Consider the following 20,880-nt stretch of genomic DNA (forward strand, 5'->3'; position numbering starts at 1 on the left):
ACATCTCAGCGAGTCACTCACATCCCTGAGCCCCACAAACGAATCGAAGGATTTGAGCCTAATGATGTCGGAAGCCCTGTCTCCCAGTGAACCTGAATGTCGTGTCTTTACTTACTTGTCTGGAGGGCCTTGATCAGATAATAAACTAATGACACTCATAAATTCATGTTGAGTGGTCTGTTGTTGCGTAGTTCAACTTATTGCCAAATTATCTGACCTTTTTAGCTCCAATGTCTTTTAGTTTACTACATTCTCCCATCACTTTAGAATTTCTTCCAAGTTCTCTGGTTTACCAACTGATACCGATCACTTCCGAGGTTTCATTACTTTGAATGTAATCGGACTTGAACTAGCGCTCCAATGGCAAAAAGCTAGGGGTATATTAGAAAGCAAAATAATTTCGGTATGATTTTTTAGTAATTCGTGAGCGCGAGAGAATGAAAAGCAAGCGTTCTGGAGCCGCATGTTCTGGGAACAGGCCGCATGCATCCGGAGAAAGATGTTCGAGGAAGATTTTCTGCCTAAAATTCAACGTTAACCTTTCGAGACTGCAGTACTAACTTGGGGAAAACATTTATTAAAAAACGACGGTTTGAATGACTTGGATCCATTCTCATATGGTGCTGACGTTGTTGTTCCTCTGAATAGGAAACCTACACGGAGTGTTGAACGTCATAAGTGATGTAATCCAACAGAGAACGAATAGACCGTAGCGGTTCTCTGCTAATGTAAAACAATACATCCGGTTCTTTCTGGTGGTTTGATGAATACGTAGCATTTTATTGGGATTTTAGTACCTAATCACTTTTGAAGAGCAGTTACACCGAAACCACGAAAAATAGCCTCCTGTCCCCTACAGGTTTGGGAAGAACTTCAAATCCTGAATAAGGTAGCCCGTAGGACGCATTTGTAGTTTTCCAAACGTTCATCCACATGGAGGACTGCCCCAGTATTGGTTGTCAGCGCATTTGATTGCGAAGCCCGGCCAGATGAATTGTCATATATGCCTTGTGCTGCCATCCTCCGCCTTCACACCAAAGCATTTCTAAATATACAAAAATGTGTGCCCTGCATGCGCGACCCTCACATCCGTAAACTCCGGTTTCGCTCACTTGACAGCTGACACCCGCCTCTTTCGGCATCGCGTATCAACCGATTCCCTCGGTGTGCGCAGCTAGTTTCTCGTCTGCCATTGGCCACTAGCGAGTAGACATCGACCGCATGGTATCACGTGGAGTTCAGCCATTGGTCCAGGCCTGGACACTGAAAAATGCAGGACTGTTGACCTCGGTATGAACACGGAACACGCCTCTCAGTTGGCGCACAAGAGCGTTACGGGCATCGTTGTCTTTGGATCATCTTTCTAAATCACCAATCGTTATCGATTAGAGTCGGTGCAAGAATCGACAGAAAATTCTTTTCGTGGATCTCAAAGTTTCCAGCCAACAGGTGTAGTTTGGATGCTTGTTTCTGACCCACCACCAAATAAGTGTGCATTTTCACAAGTCTGAAGCGTCCACGACAAGTGTTGATGAGGGAATTGCCTTTCATTTGTGAACCATCAGACAAACACGAATTGAACGAACGATGAAGCATTTCTTACAAGTCGGGATAATGGCTTGTCAGCTGGGATATCAACCTCGTGCCCTACTTACAGCAAACCTACGCCGACCCAGCAGCAAGGGACATAGGGTTAACCATATTCACACGAAGCCCCGACGGAAAGGTAAGTTCACCTTCTTCTCTGAAAGACATGGAATTTTCACTCAGCCAAATCGAGTGTTATTTTTATGTAGACGGAATTGCGTCCGTGAGACTTCTGTGGTACTCTGGACTGTTTACCCACTGGATACTCACTAATGGTTATAGACAGGCACCGAGCTTGTCATGCTCGCAATTGCATCAAGCGGTTACAACACCGACGCATTCAAGGATGGTTTATAGCAGTGACTGCTCAGCCTCCAACGTTAAATCACATAGACATATTATGTGGTGCTAGCTGGAAATCTAAATGCGCGGTTTAGTGTAGGTGCTAGGTTTTCAGGTAATTGGGGCGAGATGGCTCAAGTGGTTAGAGCGCGAATTTACTGACCGGAGGGTCCGTGGTTCGAACCCGACCTCTGTCTCTCCACTTCCCCAGTCTAGGCTTGGGCAACGTGGCAGTATCTCAGCCCTCGTGCTTCCTTCGGATGGCACGTCAACTAGGCACCCAAAGGGTGTCACAGCTGAATGATTATTATTATTTTTTCAGGTAATTGAGATGGGCTACTAGGTTTGTGCTCAGACTAGCAGCTGTATCTAGGTTTCATAAGTTCCAGACCTAGTGATCGCTGTCCAGCCATTTGTATCCCGCATTCCTCGGTTCAACCTTGGATCTGAATGAACAATACCTCGGTAAAGTACAAATTCCGAGGAAGTTGTAAACAACGTCACTCCTGCCGACCTACTTACCTTTACTCCGACTCTGCATACGTCTGCGAGGGGTTGTTACTTTACTCCAAGAAGGCTCAACTATGCTTAAAATTAAAAGGTTGTTAGAATCAACCGCTCGTGAGTGATATTAAAAGGAAATTGTGGTGAAATGTTGCTGCTCCACTGTCCTCCGTCGAACAGCTCTGGGTTGTATGTAGGATATGCTACGTCTTTGCAACTGAAGGGAACATAACTCAGTGTGCCACCTTGATTTAGGTGCCGAAAACAACCCTCTTGGCAGACGGTAAGTCAGCATGCCTAGCACATGACCCAGCCACCTTAGCTTGCAGTGCTTGGTGGATTTATTGAGTAAAGTATCTTCTGCACTACCAAAGACCCATCTCTTGATCACCTCAGTCCGCATTCTTTGATTCCAGCCGACTCTGATCAGTGGAGGCAGTGACCAAGTCTCGCAACCACACAACAATACGGTTGTTGTCTGACAATGCGTACTTCGAGAACCAGTACTATTTCTTTTTGATGCCAGCAGCAGCGCAAATTTGCTAAAGTGATTTCGGATTTTGTGGTTCGTGTGTTGATTTTCTCAGTCACACTACCGTCAGAGCTAATGCAACTTCCGATATACGTATGACCTTCCACAAGCCATGAATTCTTAGAGGCATATCAAAAAACTGCCTTTAGGAAAGTTCATTGTAGTCAATTCCAAAACTGTACACACGAAAAAAAACAACTCAAAAAGTCTGTCTGTTTGAGGGTGAGCCGGTTGCACCGCGAGTCTCACTAAACAAATGATCATAAAGGACAAACACAACGAACGCTTCACAGAAAAAGGGACGCCCCGCTTTTAGCAACCCTCTGTAGATAACAGTGCACAGCAGGGCTGGAGAGGTTGGCAGGTTATTCCACGGTTTACTTGTTCGAATAAAGAGGGGACAAAGGAGGCCTGCCGGCAACTAGAGCGAATAAGGATAGCTATAAGCCAGTTGGGGGTCTGTGTAACGACTTGATGATTGTGGGAGGAACATCTCAGAACACATTTGCAATAATAGTGACGATAAAGCTTCCACTCTGCCTTACACTGCGTCAGTGAACTGTTTCACCACAAAGTGTCCCTGAGACAAGCAGACTGGCCTGATTATCAAGTGCAGAAAGATGTATAATCATATAATGAACCGTATTTATTATGCCACCGGTACCGTAATGTTATAACAAAAAAGTCAAACCGTTCAGATGTGGTACTCTTTTGGCGTCTGGCTGCCATGCCAACGGAAGTAGGCACGAAGGCTGGGATACTGCAGGGCTTTCCGGGCCTAGACAGGAGGAGTCGAGATACAGAGGTCGGGTTGGGATCACGGGCCTTCCGGTCCGTAAGATGGCGCCTTAGCCACTGAGCTATCTCCAGCTCCAGTTGTGTAAGGCCTTCGGCGGAGAGGTCGCGTTAACTATACGGTTCATACCCTTACACAAAGTTGCCTTTGGGCAAAGTATCTTGTGTGCATTACAGCGTAAGTGGTATAATGGCGAACAGGGTATTTTATGGAATCCTTTGCCAGCCTCACCTCACAAGAGCCTTCTCAGACGAGCTGTAAGTTCTGTCTTACTGCTTTTCTTGGAAGATATCGTAAGAGTATACGGACGTCGCATAAGCGTACCGCAACCTAATTCATCCACTACGGAAAACACCAATCTCCACCTGCCCTGTAAACAACATTAATCTTGTTCTTTCGTTTTTTTTCTGGATTTCAGCTGGTCTCCATGATTCCACTGTAGCGTATGACCAACCTTGGCCTCTCTATTCACAGGTTAACATGATCGGCGCGCCAGTAAACAAAGGTCAACCAAAACTTGGAACAGAACTCGGCCCAAATCTGATTAGAAATTCGAACATCTTTGAGTTTATGAAAGCATATGGTAAGTGAACGTATTCACCATTGCCATTCTCACTTCCTAGGTTACCGATCGTTAGCATGACTGGTATTCGCTTTGGTGATATCTCTAGATTTCATGAAATATTGAAGATATGGTTGCAGTTACGAACAGCCAACAGTTGAGTGTAAAGGGATCAATCACGTGATCAGTCGCCTTAGTTTTAGACCGCCTGTCGCCTAGTTTGTGCAGCTGGTGAGTTTGGAATAGGTGCGGTTCTTGGACACGAAGTTCAGTGTTCACAGTAGCCTCGAGTTGCTAACAGCCTACCGATGGCTGGATGAATTTATGAACAATTAAGGATCAGTGGTTGTTCTCAGTGAGGTTTAAGTAGTTTTGCCTATCAACACAGTGTAAATTTGCACCAAAAAATGATATCCGAAAACTAAGAAGCGCCTACGTCAGTCGACACATTCGACAGGCTTTATTGCTTTCAGCTTCAAGGCGACGGACAAGAATGGGAAAAAACTTCGTGACCTTAATTCTCCTAGCGGAACCTATCAAGCCTCGTAAATTCCAGGTCTGTAAAATGCTGTTACTACTCCGAACATCTGATTCCTTCCAGTAATTTTACGACAGCAGGAATAATGAACATCGTAGTACCAAATAGAATCGGACTCGGTTGATGAAGTGTTTGGATTCTAATCGCCGATTTCAGCGAAGGATCCAACAGCTATGTACGCTACTTGTGTTACCGAAAATTCTCCCCAATGAGTTGAATTCAACAAATACACTCATTAGGATACCAACTTGGCTTTCACGGGACACCTGAATCCTAGCTGAATTTCTAATTTGGAATATTCTTCAGCTGGGATTGAGGATATTCTCCTCTTAAAACGAAACAGGTATGTAAATGAGTGAGTTTGTCGGATTTCGTACAATAAGGACTCGATTTAAAACCAGCTTCTCGAATGACTTGTGGACTGACAAAGAATCAGTACAACGGCCAAAGATCCGTTTTTATTTGGTTCCCTTTTGATTCGTCTTACTCATAAACAGAAGTGACATCCTGGGTTCACATGTTGATGAACTAGATATTTCCGACAACGTTTCCGAACTCATCTGGTTCTGTGAACACGTGGACCAGTTTCGGTTGATGTCTTCATGGAATATTTTGAAAGCACGTCTTATAGCCACTGTATCAATGATACGTTCATTGTGTTCAACACAAACCGTGCTAGAGTATCTCAATCAAAGCCATGGAGACAACGCATTGACAGTGGAACTGGGCACGGGGAGCATCACATCCCCATTGTCCAGTTTGTAAGAAAATAAGATACACTTCCCATCAGGTCTTTATTTCATAACTCAAACTGGACCAGATATTAGCTGAGTTGTAGACGTCCGTTTCTTATCAATCTTGTTGCAAGGTTTGCTTACAACAGCCAGGAAAATCTGCTCACACGAGATATGAGGAAAGCATCTGCAAGTCATAGTTCAAACGGAAGCGCTTCCACTCTGATACCATTTAAACGGTTCAGAATGAAAGACGACAGCCTTGTCGATTGAGGCAATAATATTCAAGGAATATCATTAACGAGAGATTCAGTTGAGTCGCTGGTGAAAACCGAATCGATATGCAAATGAGTGTATTTGTCACAATCGGTCCCATTTGGGTTCAAATAGAACATAATGCCGGCGGAAACTCGAAGACTACGCCTTATTGATGAGTCCCAAGAAGGGCGAAACCGGTCGTGCGCTGTCGGGGAGTTTTCAGCAACCTTGTGAGGAATTTCCTTTTTGAAACTATTCCAGGCTGCTTCATTAGTTGTTCTGCATAGGATGCTTCGCATGCTGGCATGAGTTGATTCAGACAAACTTGATTATCAATTTACCTCCCCGGGTGTTTGCCTTTTCCAACATATTTACGACAGCAAGTGCGCTATAAGAAGTGGGGTTGAGCAGTCTGCCAGGAGTTTCCATCACCTTCCAGAGAGTCTGCGTTGACAAGGTCGAAAATTCCATTCAAATCCGGCTTGGTTGTAAGGAATGTAAAGAGCCACGTCAGGCTTTACAACATATTCGCCCTCAAAACAACAACTGATGGGACTCAGGTGCCATGTAAGGTTCACTGTAATTCCGCAGTAAACGCGTTATCCTTCACTACATCACTTGCGCATACTAACCATTCTTGTCTGATCAAACTAGGTCAGGGAGGTCAAGCGAGCGCTACTGCATATTTGTAGGAGAGTTGGGCGACTAAGATATGTTGCATTCGTTACGACCAATTCACATTACCCTCAACTGTACCCATATTTACGCTAGTAACCAATCTTAAAACGAGTCACGTGATATGCTCGTGTAGAGCTTCACGCTTCATTAGTAGCCTGCAATTCATATATTGAATTTTTCCAGTCAAATGAGAAGGCAATTTTTGAATAAAAAACCGAGTAACACGCTAACCACTTATGTTGCTCATCACTGGATCCAGCCTAACCAGACCAATCAGACTGTAAAGTATTATAGAAAACAGCTTTCGTGTTTCTGATTAAAACTGAGCTGACTCAGCACTGGAGGCTTGCGACTACTGGTCGGTTGGATTGCTGTTCGAAACTAACCCTGGCTTTTGGATAACTGCTGTCTAGTCTTCGTCAACCTGACAGTACTTCAGCTTTCGTGCTTCCTTCGAGTTGCGCAGCAGTCACACACCAAGCGGTGCCACAGTAGGATGCTTATTGTTCGTTTATTTAGTCTTGTATTCCCGAGTGCTCTTCGATGAGTCTGTGTCAATAAAAGTTCACCAGCTACGTACTGCAGCTTATCAAGTAGTCATCACTACAAATCTTTGAAGAACTGAATGGAAATATAGAAAAGAGGGTTAGGACAGATTTCCGTAATTTCTTTAGTTGCTGTCTAACATACAGTATGGGATTCGTACTTTTCTGAGCCACATGGTAATTTTTCCATTCGGTCTGTTTTATTCTACTATGATCGGGAAAAGCAACGAGAAAGTGTTCATCTGAAACACTCAAATGAAGTCAGGATGATATCTGTGGAAGTTTATAAGGTGTGGGGGAACAAAGGACTACCATAATAGCCGTAAAGAACGACTGTACAAATGAGAATTAGACTGGAAAGTGAACTGCCGTTGTCTAGTAAATGACGTAACTGAGCTCATCCTCTGTGAAGCAGCTGACTTGTTCTAGTACTGATGTAAGTCCGGAGAATGCTGCTCAGAAACAAACCTGTGTAAAGCCGTTCCCGGGGATTACAAGACAGCAAACTTTTGCTTGGGGCTGCTCGTTCTTGAAAAGGATTTCCAGTCGTGAATTCATGAAATCATCGCCTCAAAGAAACACCGGTCCAAAACCTACTGCTCTGCGTTATCAGTGTACTCAGTCCTTCTTGGTATTTTTCGTTTCTCCTCACGTCGTCCATTACCAAAGCTGGGTATACTACTGTTCCTAATCCCCATGGTTTTTTTTGTGTGTAGGTGTGACACTGAGAGATTGTGGTGACGTTCACCTGGACAATGTGGCTGAAGAAACCAACAAAGTGTTTAACATGAGTAACTGTCAGAGCTTCATCAAAGCGACTTACAGTATTGCACAGCGCGTGGAAGAAATTTTGAAGGAATCCAAGTCAATCGGAACCGAAAGTGATTCACCACTTCTTATTGTTGGTGGAGACCATAGCATAGCGACGGGCTCCATACTGGACACAAGAGAGTGATTCACCACTTCTTATTGTTGGTGGAGACCATAGCATAGCGACGGGCTCCATACTGGGACACAAGAGGGCGAAGCCGGACGCTGCTGTGATTTGGGTAGATGCACATGCGGACATAACCACGCCGTTGTCAGCGGAGTACAGTAATATACACGGAATGCCAGTCGCGTTTCTGCTGGAGGAACTGCAAGAGGAAGTACCGTATCTAGAAGAAATGAATGAAATCGAACCCTGGTAGGTTTTCACCTTGCAGTAATATTAAAAGTCAGTTCCACTTAACTCACCGGAGCAGTATATTCATGCAACCTTCCCGTAACAAACTTGAGAGTGGAACAAAACAGCGCAGTTTCGCTTACTGTCCCGGATTTATTCAGCTGTATCTCAGGTGCGTAATGCAGATTACAGATCAATTTATAGAAATTAAAAAAGGGAAAAATTACTATCAAAGACCTACTCTGAAGTTTATCGGGAGAGTTCCAGCGAAAGGAAGAGCTGTGGGTGACTATTTTTATGCCCCCCACCTTCCGAAAAACACAATCCTACTAGCTGAGCAAAAGATAGAGGTCAACCGAATTAAACTTACGTAAACTCACATTCCTGAATTACTTCCAGCACTGTCACGACAACATAATACAACGGTGTCCACCAATCCATCATGTGATGCGGGTAGTAGTGTTAAAAACGCAAAAGTGCGATCGAAAAAAGTGAATATCCATGTGGTACACAGCATTCTATGTCGGAACACTGCCTTTGGACAAACAGGAGGGAAACTATTCACAGGGATCTCAGACAATCACAAACTTTTCCCCAAAAGCTTAGATCGATGTTTGCTTTTGACCACAAAACATGTTAATTTAACTAAGATAGTTTCCATGTAAGAATAGTTAGAACAGAGAAACTATGTGGATTCACAGGTGTGTGAAACGAATGTGAAACCATGCAGAATACAAATCAACATATAAAAGGATCAAGTGGAATGGAATGAAATCCGTTCTATGTGGTAGCTGAGTGATTTAGCAGACTGATGGAACGAAGGAGGATATCCAAGGTATTAGTCGAAAACATGAAAAATTAACCACCAGGAGTGTGGAAAATCACTTTCAACGAAACGTACTTGGTGAGACCACACCCCAGCGTAACACAACACAGGAGCTTATCAATGAAAACTACTAAAATTATGGGTACTTCGATGGGCCAGTATAAACCACAAATAGCAAACGTCTCAAAAATAACAGAGCGTGCGATAACCAATGCAGAAATGGCAGACCAGAAGGCCGATCAAGTTTCAGAAGGACCAAGGATACTTCAGCGTACCCGCCCACCAATTATTGTTTTGTTTTGCATTACCTATTACGTATATACTAAATATATTGTGTAAAAGCAAGCGGAAACGGATGTATGCACCCCAGTCCTCCTTGACCGATGTCAGAGGTTCCCAATCCAAGTCGCCGAACAGACCAGCACCCACGTGATCAACAATCAGCACACACACTTGCGCCATAGATAATATCTAGTTTAACTGTTAGATGAACTCTGTAGTGATATATGAATCCTTTCGTGTTGGACAGAAATTTTCTCCAACGAGAGCCCCTAATACTTAAGTTCGCATCTATGAGGTTATTATGTTTGTTCTTCGTAGAGTGGTTGGGAATACAGATTATCTATCGTGAATCTCAGTGTCTCGACGTCAGAACACAAAATCATCGATGTCTGTCGCGAACAACGTAATCAAAACTAGGGGAAATTACACACAGGGTGAGTTTCGTGGAAACACTTATTCACACCTGCGTACATGATGCTATCAACCGAAGTTATTCGAATGTGAAGTTGGAAGCCAAGTTTGTAATCGTTCAAGGGCAGCCAGACCGCATTCTCAATTAATCCGTTTTGTGGGCCAAAGGTATTCGCGCATCCCTGCTACATCCGTGGTGCGGTTAGGCTAGAGAGCGTCGTGTCAGTGCCAATGTTATTGGCCGAATTCCACGTAAAATGTTGAAAACAAATTGCTGTGATATTCAAAGACACCCTGAGGGAATTAAAATAAGTAAAAAAAGCGTGGAGTTGTGCCGACGAATGTAAATTTTTGATGTTCTTCAACAGATATTTAGTTCCAGAGGCAGGTCCGTGTGGATGCAATTATCCGAAGCTGCGTTGATGTTTCTATTGGAATGCAACACGGACCATTGTAAGTAGGTGTGGAGCTGACTGCTGACGCTATTGATGAGTGACGAAAAGCATGGCGCCTGATCACACCCAAATCTCTTGGACTAACAAGACAACTTCAACCGAAACTTTGCCCTTTGAGTGAAGTCGGTCTGTACTGAAGAGCCAAGAAGCACAACACTGCTGTTTCATCCTTTTTGGGAATCGGAACCACGACCTTTCAAACGGTGGTTGAAGACCAAACTGTTCGGTCAAAAACGGCTGATCGGCACTCGTTCTCAAGAAGGGGATCACACTATTCATACTCATAACGGGAGAGTACTCAATAGGCTTACTGTAGAAAGTGTACTTAGTGCACCTCGTTCGCGTTCGAGCTTTACGCCAAAGTTCCAAAGTACACAGCTGCATATTTCAAGACAATCCAACGAGTTATAGGCTCGCGCGTAGTTCAACAGATCGTACGCAATTACGGTGTCAATCATAAGTGCCCTGAATATGCAATCATTTGGTCGGTGTTTCCGCTACAGTTCTACCTGATCCATCCCTGTTCTTTTATGTGTCAAATACTTTGTACAGAGCTTGTTCTATACCTAGAATACAAATACGTCGAGAAATCACTGCTTTTTGAGCAAATTTGAGGCAGTCGCAAACCTTGATAGCTTCTGTGTTAAAAAACAAGATTACAATGGAGTGTAGCTCGCTAACCAACTGACGTTGCCTGTTTGTATTGATAGTTCCATTCTCCGACATGAATACCCTCACTTTCGCTTATTTTCAGCTTGAAAGCGACGGACATCGTCTACATTGGTCTGCGCGATCTGGAGCGGCACGAACTGTAAGTTTTGTCGGTAAATGTGCCACGTTACTTTTTGTTTTACCTAGATTTTCACATTAATTTGATTTCTGAATGACTTGCGAGGTAGTGAATTCAAGCCTACACTCGAAATTACAGATACCAGGGAGGTCACGATATTTCAGCCTTGAATAGAATTGTTCCCCATTCAGAGGAAATAAAAATGCTATATTGTGTGGCACTGGTTGTTAGGACGCGTAGCAGAGGTCAGCGCCGGTCAACAGACGATCCGGCTAGCAAGTGCGTGGGCGGATCTCGCCAAACGTAGCTTAGCAGCATGTGACCAGCGGAGCGGGTGTACAAATGGTCAAGTCAGAAACGTCGCCATTGGCTGGACAAGAACGAACAAGCAAGTGACCATATTTGGCGATTCAGCCATCCTGTATATTTACGCACTAGCTCTACATGGTCGATTGACAACACAGTCTTGTTCATGGTCTCCTTCTCCTTGTTCCGTCGTTGGGCTTACCCAATTCAGGTGTAACAAGTAAATGTTCTAGCTTGCTTATTTAACCTTTTTGTTGTTCAGGCTGTTCATGTAGGCTTGGTTTCCAAATTTCTGAATGTATTTCTTAGTTGAATACCAAATTGGCGACGGACAACCCGAATTAAACTTTCAGGGAAGTGTTTTCAAGAAAAGGGACGACTCAGTTAAAGTGGTGCTGTTCGCTGTAGAGCGTTTTCAACGAAGCTGGCCTTCAGTCACCGAAACACTACCTTGTGCGAGTCACTGTGTTCTCGAAAAGCCGTCTATCTTTATTCCCCCCAGGCTTGAAAGCTTCGGTGGAGAGAACAAGGCATCCTGTTCTTTCACTTCTAAATGAGTACAAACTTACATCTTTTCATCATAGTGTTTGAAAAAAAGGGTTGCGGAGGTAGGCGTCCTGGTCTTTGCTTCTCTCTGTATGTAACCTCAGGCAATAGAACCTGTCACAGAATGGATGTCAGCGAGCACTTAAGGCAGCTGCTTCAAACGGCAGCAATTGCTAGGAATGGATGGACATTTTCTAGCCTTACCAGTTTATACCGGTCTCGTGAATGTCACTTTAAGCTACACATGTCCTCCGCCGAATAAGAGCGCAATTCTACGTGCATATCAGTTTGCTGAAAAACTCAAAGAGACTGGTCACAACCGGAGCAATCGGAATGGCGCTTACATACCACAGCGTCCCGTCTGGGACTGGTTTTAATTAGGGCATCATTGATAACATGGCCGAAAACTAGTTTCTTATCAACATGACTCCTATACTGTGCGCACAGTTTAACAAACATTCCGGCTCCTTAGTTAATCCTTCTACCGTGATTGGACTCGACTAATCGACTGTATTTGTTTTAGTCGGATAAGAAATCAAAAAGTCTGTTTTCGCACGATTCACTTTACTTTGAGTGAATGATCAAGGCCGCTCATAAGTTGGTGGATGCTCAACGGTCCTTTTCTCTAGCGAATTGTCAACAATGAGTGGCAAATTTAATGTAAGAACTTTGACTCCACAGAGGGCCAAACTGTTCTCCGCAATAATGCCGAACCCCAAAACCACCATAATATGATGGGCATTTGGGCTGCCATCTCCTAAAGAAGGATCACTCCTGATAGCCAAAGGCGTCTGAGTGGGATCAACACAATAATTTCTAGTTCGTGTTTCGATCTTCCCATATTTTTGTCCTCGGTGATCAAATTTGTTTTCTCTGACACGTGCTACTCATACTGGTGGATAGTAGTGCGTTGAAAAAGGTGCGAATCTGCTGGTGCATGCCGAATGGAGCATGGACATGACAGCACTGTGATGAATATTAAACAGTTCAAACATAATTTAGAGTCAAGCATACTTCGAACATTCTGATAAAATTACTGCCACTGCTGTGATGGTGGCACAAGGCCTGCCAGTACTGCCATACGTAGATTATTATAAGCTCAGAAAGATGTACGACATTGTTCTGCTCCACAAAATTTTATCCATCGCTCCTCCAAATTAGGGCCATTCCAATTCAAACTTCGGAGCGGCCTTGGTGTTAGGCTCCTCCCGAGGGGTGCCAAGCATTTCCTCTCCTCGTGACGCCCCCTACTGTGGCCAACGAAACTGCCTGTTTTGGTTCATTCCTTATTTGACCGGTAAAATACGCAATCATCCAAACGTTGTTGATTATCAGCCGACCGAAACGAACGTGGATACTTCGACATTTTTCCACGGTTTGCTTGAATGAACTGCACTCTGCCATGTGTTTTTAGATGTCCAATCAGCTAGGCGGACCATAGCTCCCCCCAGTGGCTTCTCTAGCACAATGTGAAGTGCTCGGCAACAACCAGATCACGCACCAAAAGGGGTTCCTTTCTAGTGGTTTCCGACCATTTCAAGCAGCCGTAGTTCATGGTTAAAGATTCCTTTCAGAAGTGACGCAGCCTCTATGCCTCTATGGTTGGTTAAAGATTCCTTTCAGAAGTGACGCGGTCTCTATGGCTTTCTTCTGTGATCTCGAGGTTTGGGTCCACTTTCGACGCCATCGTTGACTTTCCTCAGACCGTTTCCATCTTCTATCACGAGGAGATTGGATCTCACCGCGGTGCGACAGTTCACACATTTCCATAACCCACTGAGCTATACTGGAGAGTAAAATGTGGCACTCAGAGTCTCATATCAGGTTGTCTAATTTGTAGATGTCTGACTAACACAGTCTGCTGGTCCACCATGTTGGGATTGGAGCATATGTGACGACTTGATCCTTAAAAATCTGGGATGCTCTGACGGTCTTATGCCAACCGCCCCTGCCTTACCGGTAAGCTTCTGAGTCAAAGGCTTTGGTTGAGAACGCTTATTGTTCTCTTGTTCGGGCATTTTTGCAGCCCACGTACAGCCACGAATAGCATGTTTCATTCTAAGACGCCGAGATCTTTTCCATAGGGTGTTCCGGTAAAATCTTTAGGATGACTTACCAGTTGCCCCTAGATACATGACAAAAATCTTACGATGCCTCCGTGTGGACTCCCGGGATCTGGGTTTTACACCACCAGCAAATCCATGGTAGTTTCGATTTCTGACAAACACCTTACGTTTCCAGCCGCCGTAATTTCATCAAAGACTCGATCTCGATGACATAGTTAAAGACCTAAATGGTCAGTTCTGTTTCAGCTTTCGTATTTCCTATGTTATGGTGGAGTACTGGCGTCAAGTGGCGGCTAGTTGCTGAAGGAAATTCAACGCCGAAAATTGATCTTTTTTATGTTCTGCATGGCTACGTAATACAGGAGCAGCTTTTGAACATATCTCCATACGCTCTCACGTTATAGCTCATAGAGCAGCACAAGGACTCATATTTACGTCTCAACGTTTGTGTTTGATCGGTTTTTCTGTTATTTTTTAACTGGGAAACAGTCTGAGCTACTCTTACGACCCGCTCCACCCTTTGACACAGATCAGGTTCTGTTCGGTTTGGCCTTCCCTCTTACTGCGAACTTGTGGCTTATTAGGCTACTTTGGATTACTGCTCCCTTGGTCTAGATGACCTCTGTGCAATGTCCTTCTAATGCGTTGCTTTTCGAAGTTACTTACAATGTTTCCCCAAAAATGAAATGTCAGTAAAGATCCGACAGATGGCATGACTCTTGCACGCTTGTGAGAAGTTTATCAGAAATTTCGCACAATTTATAATTCACAGATACGATCTGCGCAGGAACGGAATCCCTTATTTTACGATGGTGGACATTGATCAAATGGGCATCGAAGCAGTAATCCACAAGGCACTCGAGTTCGTGAATCCCAGGTGAGTAAAAAGTGGCATACGACGAAGGGTAACTTGCAGCTTTGGGCGGGTTGTTCATTTGGTTCTTTGGATGTGTTTCGGAAGGATAAGTGTATAGTGGCCTTGGTTCCGATAGAATCGCGGCTGATGCATGCAAATAACCATGTGCCAAGGAATTTCATCCACCTTGGTGCCCTATACCAACATGTTCTGTGGTAGCATACCTCTGTTACAGTGCAGGCCAGTACTTCGGAACACTGAGCAACTCCAACATAGTGTACTTCGCTCCATGTATTTTAATCATGTTTCTTTACGAAAATGGGAAATGGCCAATAGTAGGTGTGGTTCAACTGGAAACCAAATGGCAAGAGTCTAACATCAGTTTGGTCTAGCATTGAATATTCCCATTATGGGCAACAACAAGACCATCGGTTTATTTGATAACCACTCTGAATTAATGAAATAACTTTCGCAGGCCGTCCGGAATCCGAATAAAGCCCATCAGTACTATTTGCGGTCTTATGTTATGCAGTACTTGTCCCCTTGATAGAGCGGCCGTGAAAGGTCTGGGTTTCCGAAAAAAGAGCGGAACAACCCTGTCCTAAAAAAAGCTGCTCATAAGGTTGCTGAGCGCTCTCGCAGCCCACAACCGACTTAGCCATATCTGGGACTCGTCTTGAGGCCCTGTCCCAAATTCAGTTGTATGGCAAGCGATAGACTAATTTCGAAGAAAACAGCTGTCTTGTCGCTCAGGCTGAAGACTATGTTTTGACCGTACATCATTTCACATTTCGGTTTTGGCTGTCCATCTAGGATGGCCGTTTAGAAACCTATTTAATTAGACGCCATTGAAGCCACGATGTACATTAGGGCAAGATATGGTACACGTGTTAGAATCATTCATTACATGAGACTGCCCAGAATGCACCAAATTGTGGTCAATCTTATTATGTCGGATGATCGGAAACTTGTAACTCTTGGCTCAAGTAGCCTTGGGACGTAATCAAAATCAGCACTTGATGAGGCTTTTTTAAAATGTGCATGCCTTCATGTTTGCCTTGCTAGAAGACGACTTAGGAGAGGACCCATGAATCTCGTCATGGATCAGATGAGCTTTGAAGCATAGACACGTTTCAGTAGTTTGCAGTTTATTTCATTCCGGTAACGGATCAAGTTACATAGAAGCAGCCAGGAAATAGTTCCGAAAGAGTGGAGAGCATTCTGTGATGAAGGCTGCAACAAGGCAAGCAAAGACTTACGACAAAGATGTCCAGTGTTTTTTTTGTATATCTTATTCAACACGGGCCAAATGCCAGCTCATTTCACAGATCAGCTTAATTGGTTCTCTCCATGCTCGATCATGGTACCCGGCTGTATTTCCGGTAAATCAGTGAAACCACCTCTTTATTCATTTTCTATCGTGCCACTTCGTCCACTATAGTCGTAAAGAGAAATGGTTCAGACCTAAACTTCCTCTAAGAGACTGAGTTCCGCAGAAAACGAGTTCGGTCGGTCCCGAGGGTATGCGCCCTTCAGGATTATATCGCACACCTGCTAATGCGCTCTACTTTGTGCCATACACTTGGAAAGTGCGGATGTTTGTCCCCCGATTGCAAAGGCCGTTTTAACAGCATGGAGGAGCTCAATTTCCCTTGATTTATCTTCTCAGTTTTTTTAACCACGTAATTCTAGGTTTCTTTGGTTTTCAGGAGAGACGTTTACCAGTAGTATTGTGTGTTTCTAGTCGATTCAGCTTTCACTGTTGCTCCTACTTTAGATTTTAGTTACCTGTTCATTGTATCCTTCGTATGAAATGTAAACACTGATCCCACTACTGCTAGCGTTCGGAACACGAAGGATGAATATTTCGGCTCATATTTACTTAACGTATTGAATGTCCTGTGATTTTTACAAGTACGTTTTGTGGTTCCAATTTTTACAGACTTGAACGTCCAATCCATCTGAGTTTCGATATTGATGCAATAGACCCGACTCTGGCACCAAGCACAGGAACTCCAGTGCCGGGGGGTTTGACGCTTCGTGAAGGTTTGCGCATTTGTGAAGCAGTTCATGCGACAGGTAGGTCAGACCGGTGGATACTCTGTCACCCAATTTAAAAAAAATCGTTCAGCTTTAACACCCTTTCGGTGCCAAGCTGCCATGCAACCCGAAGGAAGCACGAGGACTGAGATACTGCCAGGTTGCCCAAGCCTAGACAGGGGAAGTCGAGAGGCAGAGGTCGGGCTCGAACCACGGAACTTCCGATTAGTAAATTCACGCTCTACCCACTTGAGACATCTCGCCTCCCATCATTCAATTTATCTTGACCGCAAAAATAATAGGCCACGCCGACGGGATTTTATGGAGTTATATCTACTACTAATGAACCTACTAACGGCCAGAGGCGATATTAAATATTGCAAAATAACTAGCTGGATGTTCCTCAAGGTTTGGCAACCTTCTTGCAAGCTGTCGTTACCAATCATGCTGACATCAGTATGACTTTTCTGTGAAGGGACGGAGCAGTGCGATACATTAGTCTTAGTGGCTAACACGGTTTTTTCTTAAAGCCTAGTCACCCGAGGCATTTCGCCATTGCTAATGCGGATTGGATAGGTGTATAAATAATGATAGTTAACAACTTCCCAGCTGTAACACTCTTCCGGTGTTTAGCTGCCAAACCACCAGACGGAAGTGTGAGGACTGAGCTGTTTCCAAGGTGCCTAACCTTAGGCAAGAGCAGTCCAGATGCTTCATGCTGACATCAGTATGACTTTTCTGTGAAGGGACGGAGCAGTGCGATACATTAGTCTTAGTGGCTAACACGGTTTTTTCTTAAAGCCTAGTCACCCGAGGCATTTCGCCATTGCTAATGCGGATTGGATAGGTGTATAAATAATGATAGTTAACAACTTCCCAGCTGTAACACTCTTCCGGTGTTTAGCTGCCAAACCACCAGACGGAAGTGTGAGGACTGAGCTGTTTCCAAGGTGCCTAACCTTAGGCAAGAGCAGTCCAGATGCTGAGGCTGGGTTTGAACCACAGCCCTTCCGGTAGGTAAGTCCGTACATTAACTACTATGCTATCTCGAGCGTAGGATAGCTCGGGTGATCATAAATACCGAGAGCTCACAGGGAACACGCGAGAATGGCCGCCACCACAGCGTTGACAACAGTTCAATTTGCATGATGACCTTTTCTTCTAGCGATTATTGGTGTGACTCGTTGAATATAACGAAAAAAAATAATAAAAAACAATATCCCCCCTTTCTCTGTCTTCAACTTTGCTTACTGGTGAGTAGATTTCTTTCGTCAGTGTGCATATCTCCCCCAATCCAACGATCTAGTCTCGAGTGGTCCTCTTTAGCACCAGTTTCTTTGAGTTCAGTGGAGTCGCTGATTAAGATACTAGCCGGAATGTAATCAGTTCTTTGTGTAAATAACAGCAAATTCAGATGGAAATACTGATTTCAACCCGTGATGGCAGCTTTCGGTCATTGGGCGACGAAGATGTAACATTGAGTCTATGATAGGGACAGCCGAATCAATTTTTTAAGGATCGCTTACCTAGTGACAATGGAATAGAGCTTGAACTAGAGTTCACTTCGGATGCACTGCCCTTACTAGACTGCGTGGCATACAACAAAAATGGGAAACAAACACACACAAATGCCGTCCTAATCTGTTTATCAACCAGTCCGAAGGAAGTATATAGTAGTAGTGATACAGTTTCAGCAATGTTTATTCGGCTAAGAGAGCAGTTCAGAGAAGAGGGTAACTGATCAGCTGCACAAATTGAGGCAGAAAAGTGGAGGCTGCAAGAGAGAGCGAATGCCTAATGGGCTTAATTAAGCGGCAACCAGGGTGGATATTGGCCCGAACACTAAAAGCTAGTAAGCAGTTATCTCATACCGAACAGAGACGTGTGGATCCACTGGGACGATGTTGAATATTGCCTGTTCGCCAGAGTAGCATTACAGAAGGCTAACACTTTGTGCTTGGTAGTGGTGCATCCGGAGACTCGTTTCCTGTATATTAATACCAGGAACTTTGTAAACAAACTAAACGGTAACGTCTCCATGAGGTTTTGCATAAATCAAGCAGCCATGGAGTGGCACACCAGAAGCGGTGAGTACAAGCAGTGCGTAAACAGATAATCGTTTCCCACACGTAGCTCTCATTCCCTTATCCGCAATGAGCGAAGCTGTAGCAGCTGAAACCACCGCAACTGGGTACACGGTATTTAGGTGAGGATAACTGAACCGAATTGTGTCGCAGGTGGAGAGGATATAACGCCACTCGCTCTCCGATCATAGAATCCCCAGAACATGGCTACGTCTCGGCTAGCTCCTCAGATAGCGACTTCTCAGCTGAAAGGTTCATGTTAATTGTGAATTATTCTTTCCCTTGAGGTACTTATAAATTGGACGTAGTCTCAATTGATTATTATTAAATCACTATTGTATAGCAATTTTCAGACTATCGAAAGATATCGATGCAGTTAGGTGTAACTGGCGGTAGGATCGGATTATCGTCTGATAGTGACGGACCATCGGTAGTGTTCCTTTAGGTTGGTCAATATGAAGCTGCATGTGGGCTCTAGAAGCAGTGGAATCTAGTTTCAGTTTGACTGGGGCTCATCAGCTACACATATTCTTGGCCGTGCCCAGCTTCGAGCGCCGGACATCTGGAATGCAACGCTAGCGTGCTACCACTAGTTCAACGTACGCCGGACGCATGTAATTTATCAGATAGAATCACTGAATAGCCTTGTTTTGGTTCAGAACTATCTGGCCGTTGGTGGTGATAACATGACCCGTGTTTGACAACCTATATCAGACAAGCACAGTAGTTCGGTTGAATAAAAATTAAAATGCGTATGTAAATGGCAGTAGCGGATTTCGGCTTCGGGACTTGATTGAGAATCATATCCGGTTAAGCTGTCAATGGTGATGTGTCTAACGCTGTTACTTTTTTTAAAAACTGACTGATATATGGAACGTTCGTTTGGAAAGCTCCAGTCAGTTGAACACTGCTCGGTTTTTCGTGATATCTGATTCTAGGCTGTGCGTAGTTTTCCACGGTAAATGGAAAGTAACGGGTGAGAATCATAGTCTGTCACTTTTGAACCGAAGCGGTTCGGAATGGTATAACTAATATCTCTTGAAGGGCCGTAGGCTTTTTATGTTTGTTTCTACAATGTACATTTTCCTGACTAGTGATCGCTCATCACATCCAATGATGAACGGTTACTACTCACTAAAGCTAGCATTATTCTTATCATTAATCACGTATCAATCATGTCACTAGATTCCTCATCGCTTCTCCGTTACTTTCCACCTACAGGTAAACTGTCAGTCGTGGAGTTAGTTGAATTAAATCCTCTGATTGGGACGCAGTGTGAAGTGGACCGGACAATTAGCACGGCAGTCACCTTGCTGAAAGCCTGTCTGGGTTATCGGCGAAGTGGGAATTTACCGCGGGAACTGCATTCTTTGTCAGACGAAGGCATCTTGAGTATGGCTGATAAAAGAAAGAAAAATGACCATGACGGATAAAAGTACATTCCTGCAGCCCGAACCCACAAAATGGAGCTTCATATTTTTCCATTTCCGTAAGGTCCTACTGTAATTTTGCAAGTATAGGAAAGAAATTCACTTGTCCATTGAATGAAAATCGGTTGGTTTTTAATAACTGTTTTGTGCCCTAACCTAGTTTTGTACTGACTGACGTTTTTGAGCAGCCAAATCATTTTGGATTCTTCGTACGTAAAACAGACTTTTTAGCATAAAAATAAAACTGCACAGTCCTGTTTTTAAAGCACCGTCATTTCTACAACACAACTGCCGCCTTCAATATGTGCCTTTCTGTGGTTAGCAAGTTGTTGTGGTCGCAAAAGTGCTACTAAAAGTTTCGTAACAAATAAGAACTGGGGGAGGGGGTCTGGAAGTTCCCGGTACTTGTCGGTCAAAATAGAAAAATGTTGAGAGTAGACATGTCTGGACAGACAGACAGAATTTGACCGTATGGGTCACCCCTGTTGATTTTGTATTCATGAAATGCACTGGAATGGTATAAAAGATTGACTATGGGTAGCCAACC

At 44.0% G+C, this 20,880-nt stretch overlaps 1 protein-coding gene across 1 annotated transcript; it reads left to right on the plus strand.

Annotated features, from left to right (window-relative positions):
* Positions 1-1,280: 1,280 nt before the first annotated feature.
* Positions 1,281-20,532, plus strand: T265_11381 (hypothetical protein; the record flags this gene model as incomplete). Its single annotated transcript, XM_009178020.1, has 7 exons — positions 1,281-1,726; positions 4,180-4,344; positions 7,793-8,262; positions 10,970-11,026; positions 14,696-14,800; positions 16,722-16,858; positions 20,125-20,532. The coding sequence occupies 5 exons, from the start codon at positions 8,186-8,188 to the stop codon at positions 20,334-20,336; spliced, it is 588 nt and encodes a 195-aa protein (XP_009176284.1).
* Positions 20,533-20,880: the final 348 nt, after the last annotated feature.

Source organism: Opisthorchis viverrini (genome assembly GCF_000715545.1).
Source record: "Opisthorchis viverrini unplaced genomic scaffold opera_v5_495, whole genome shotgun sequence".
In the NCBI taxonomy this organism is placed as follows: Eukaryota; Metazoa; Platyhelminthes; class Trematoda; order Opisthorchiida; family Opisthorchiidae; genus Opisthorchis; species Opisthorchis viverrini.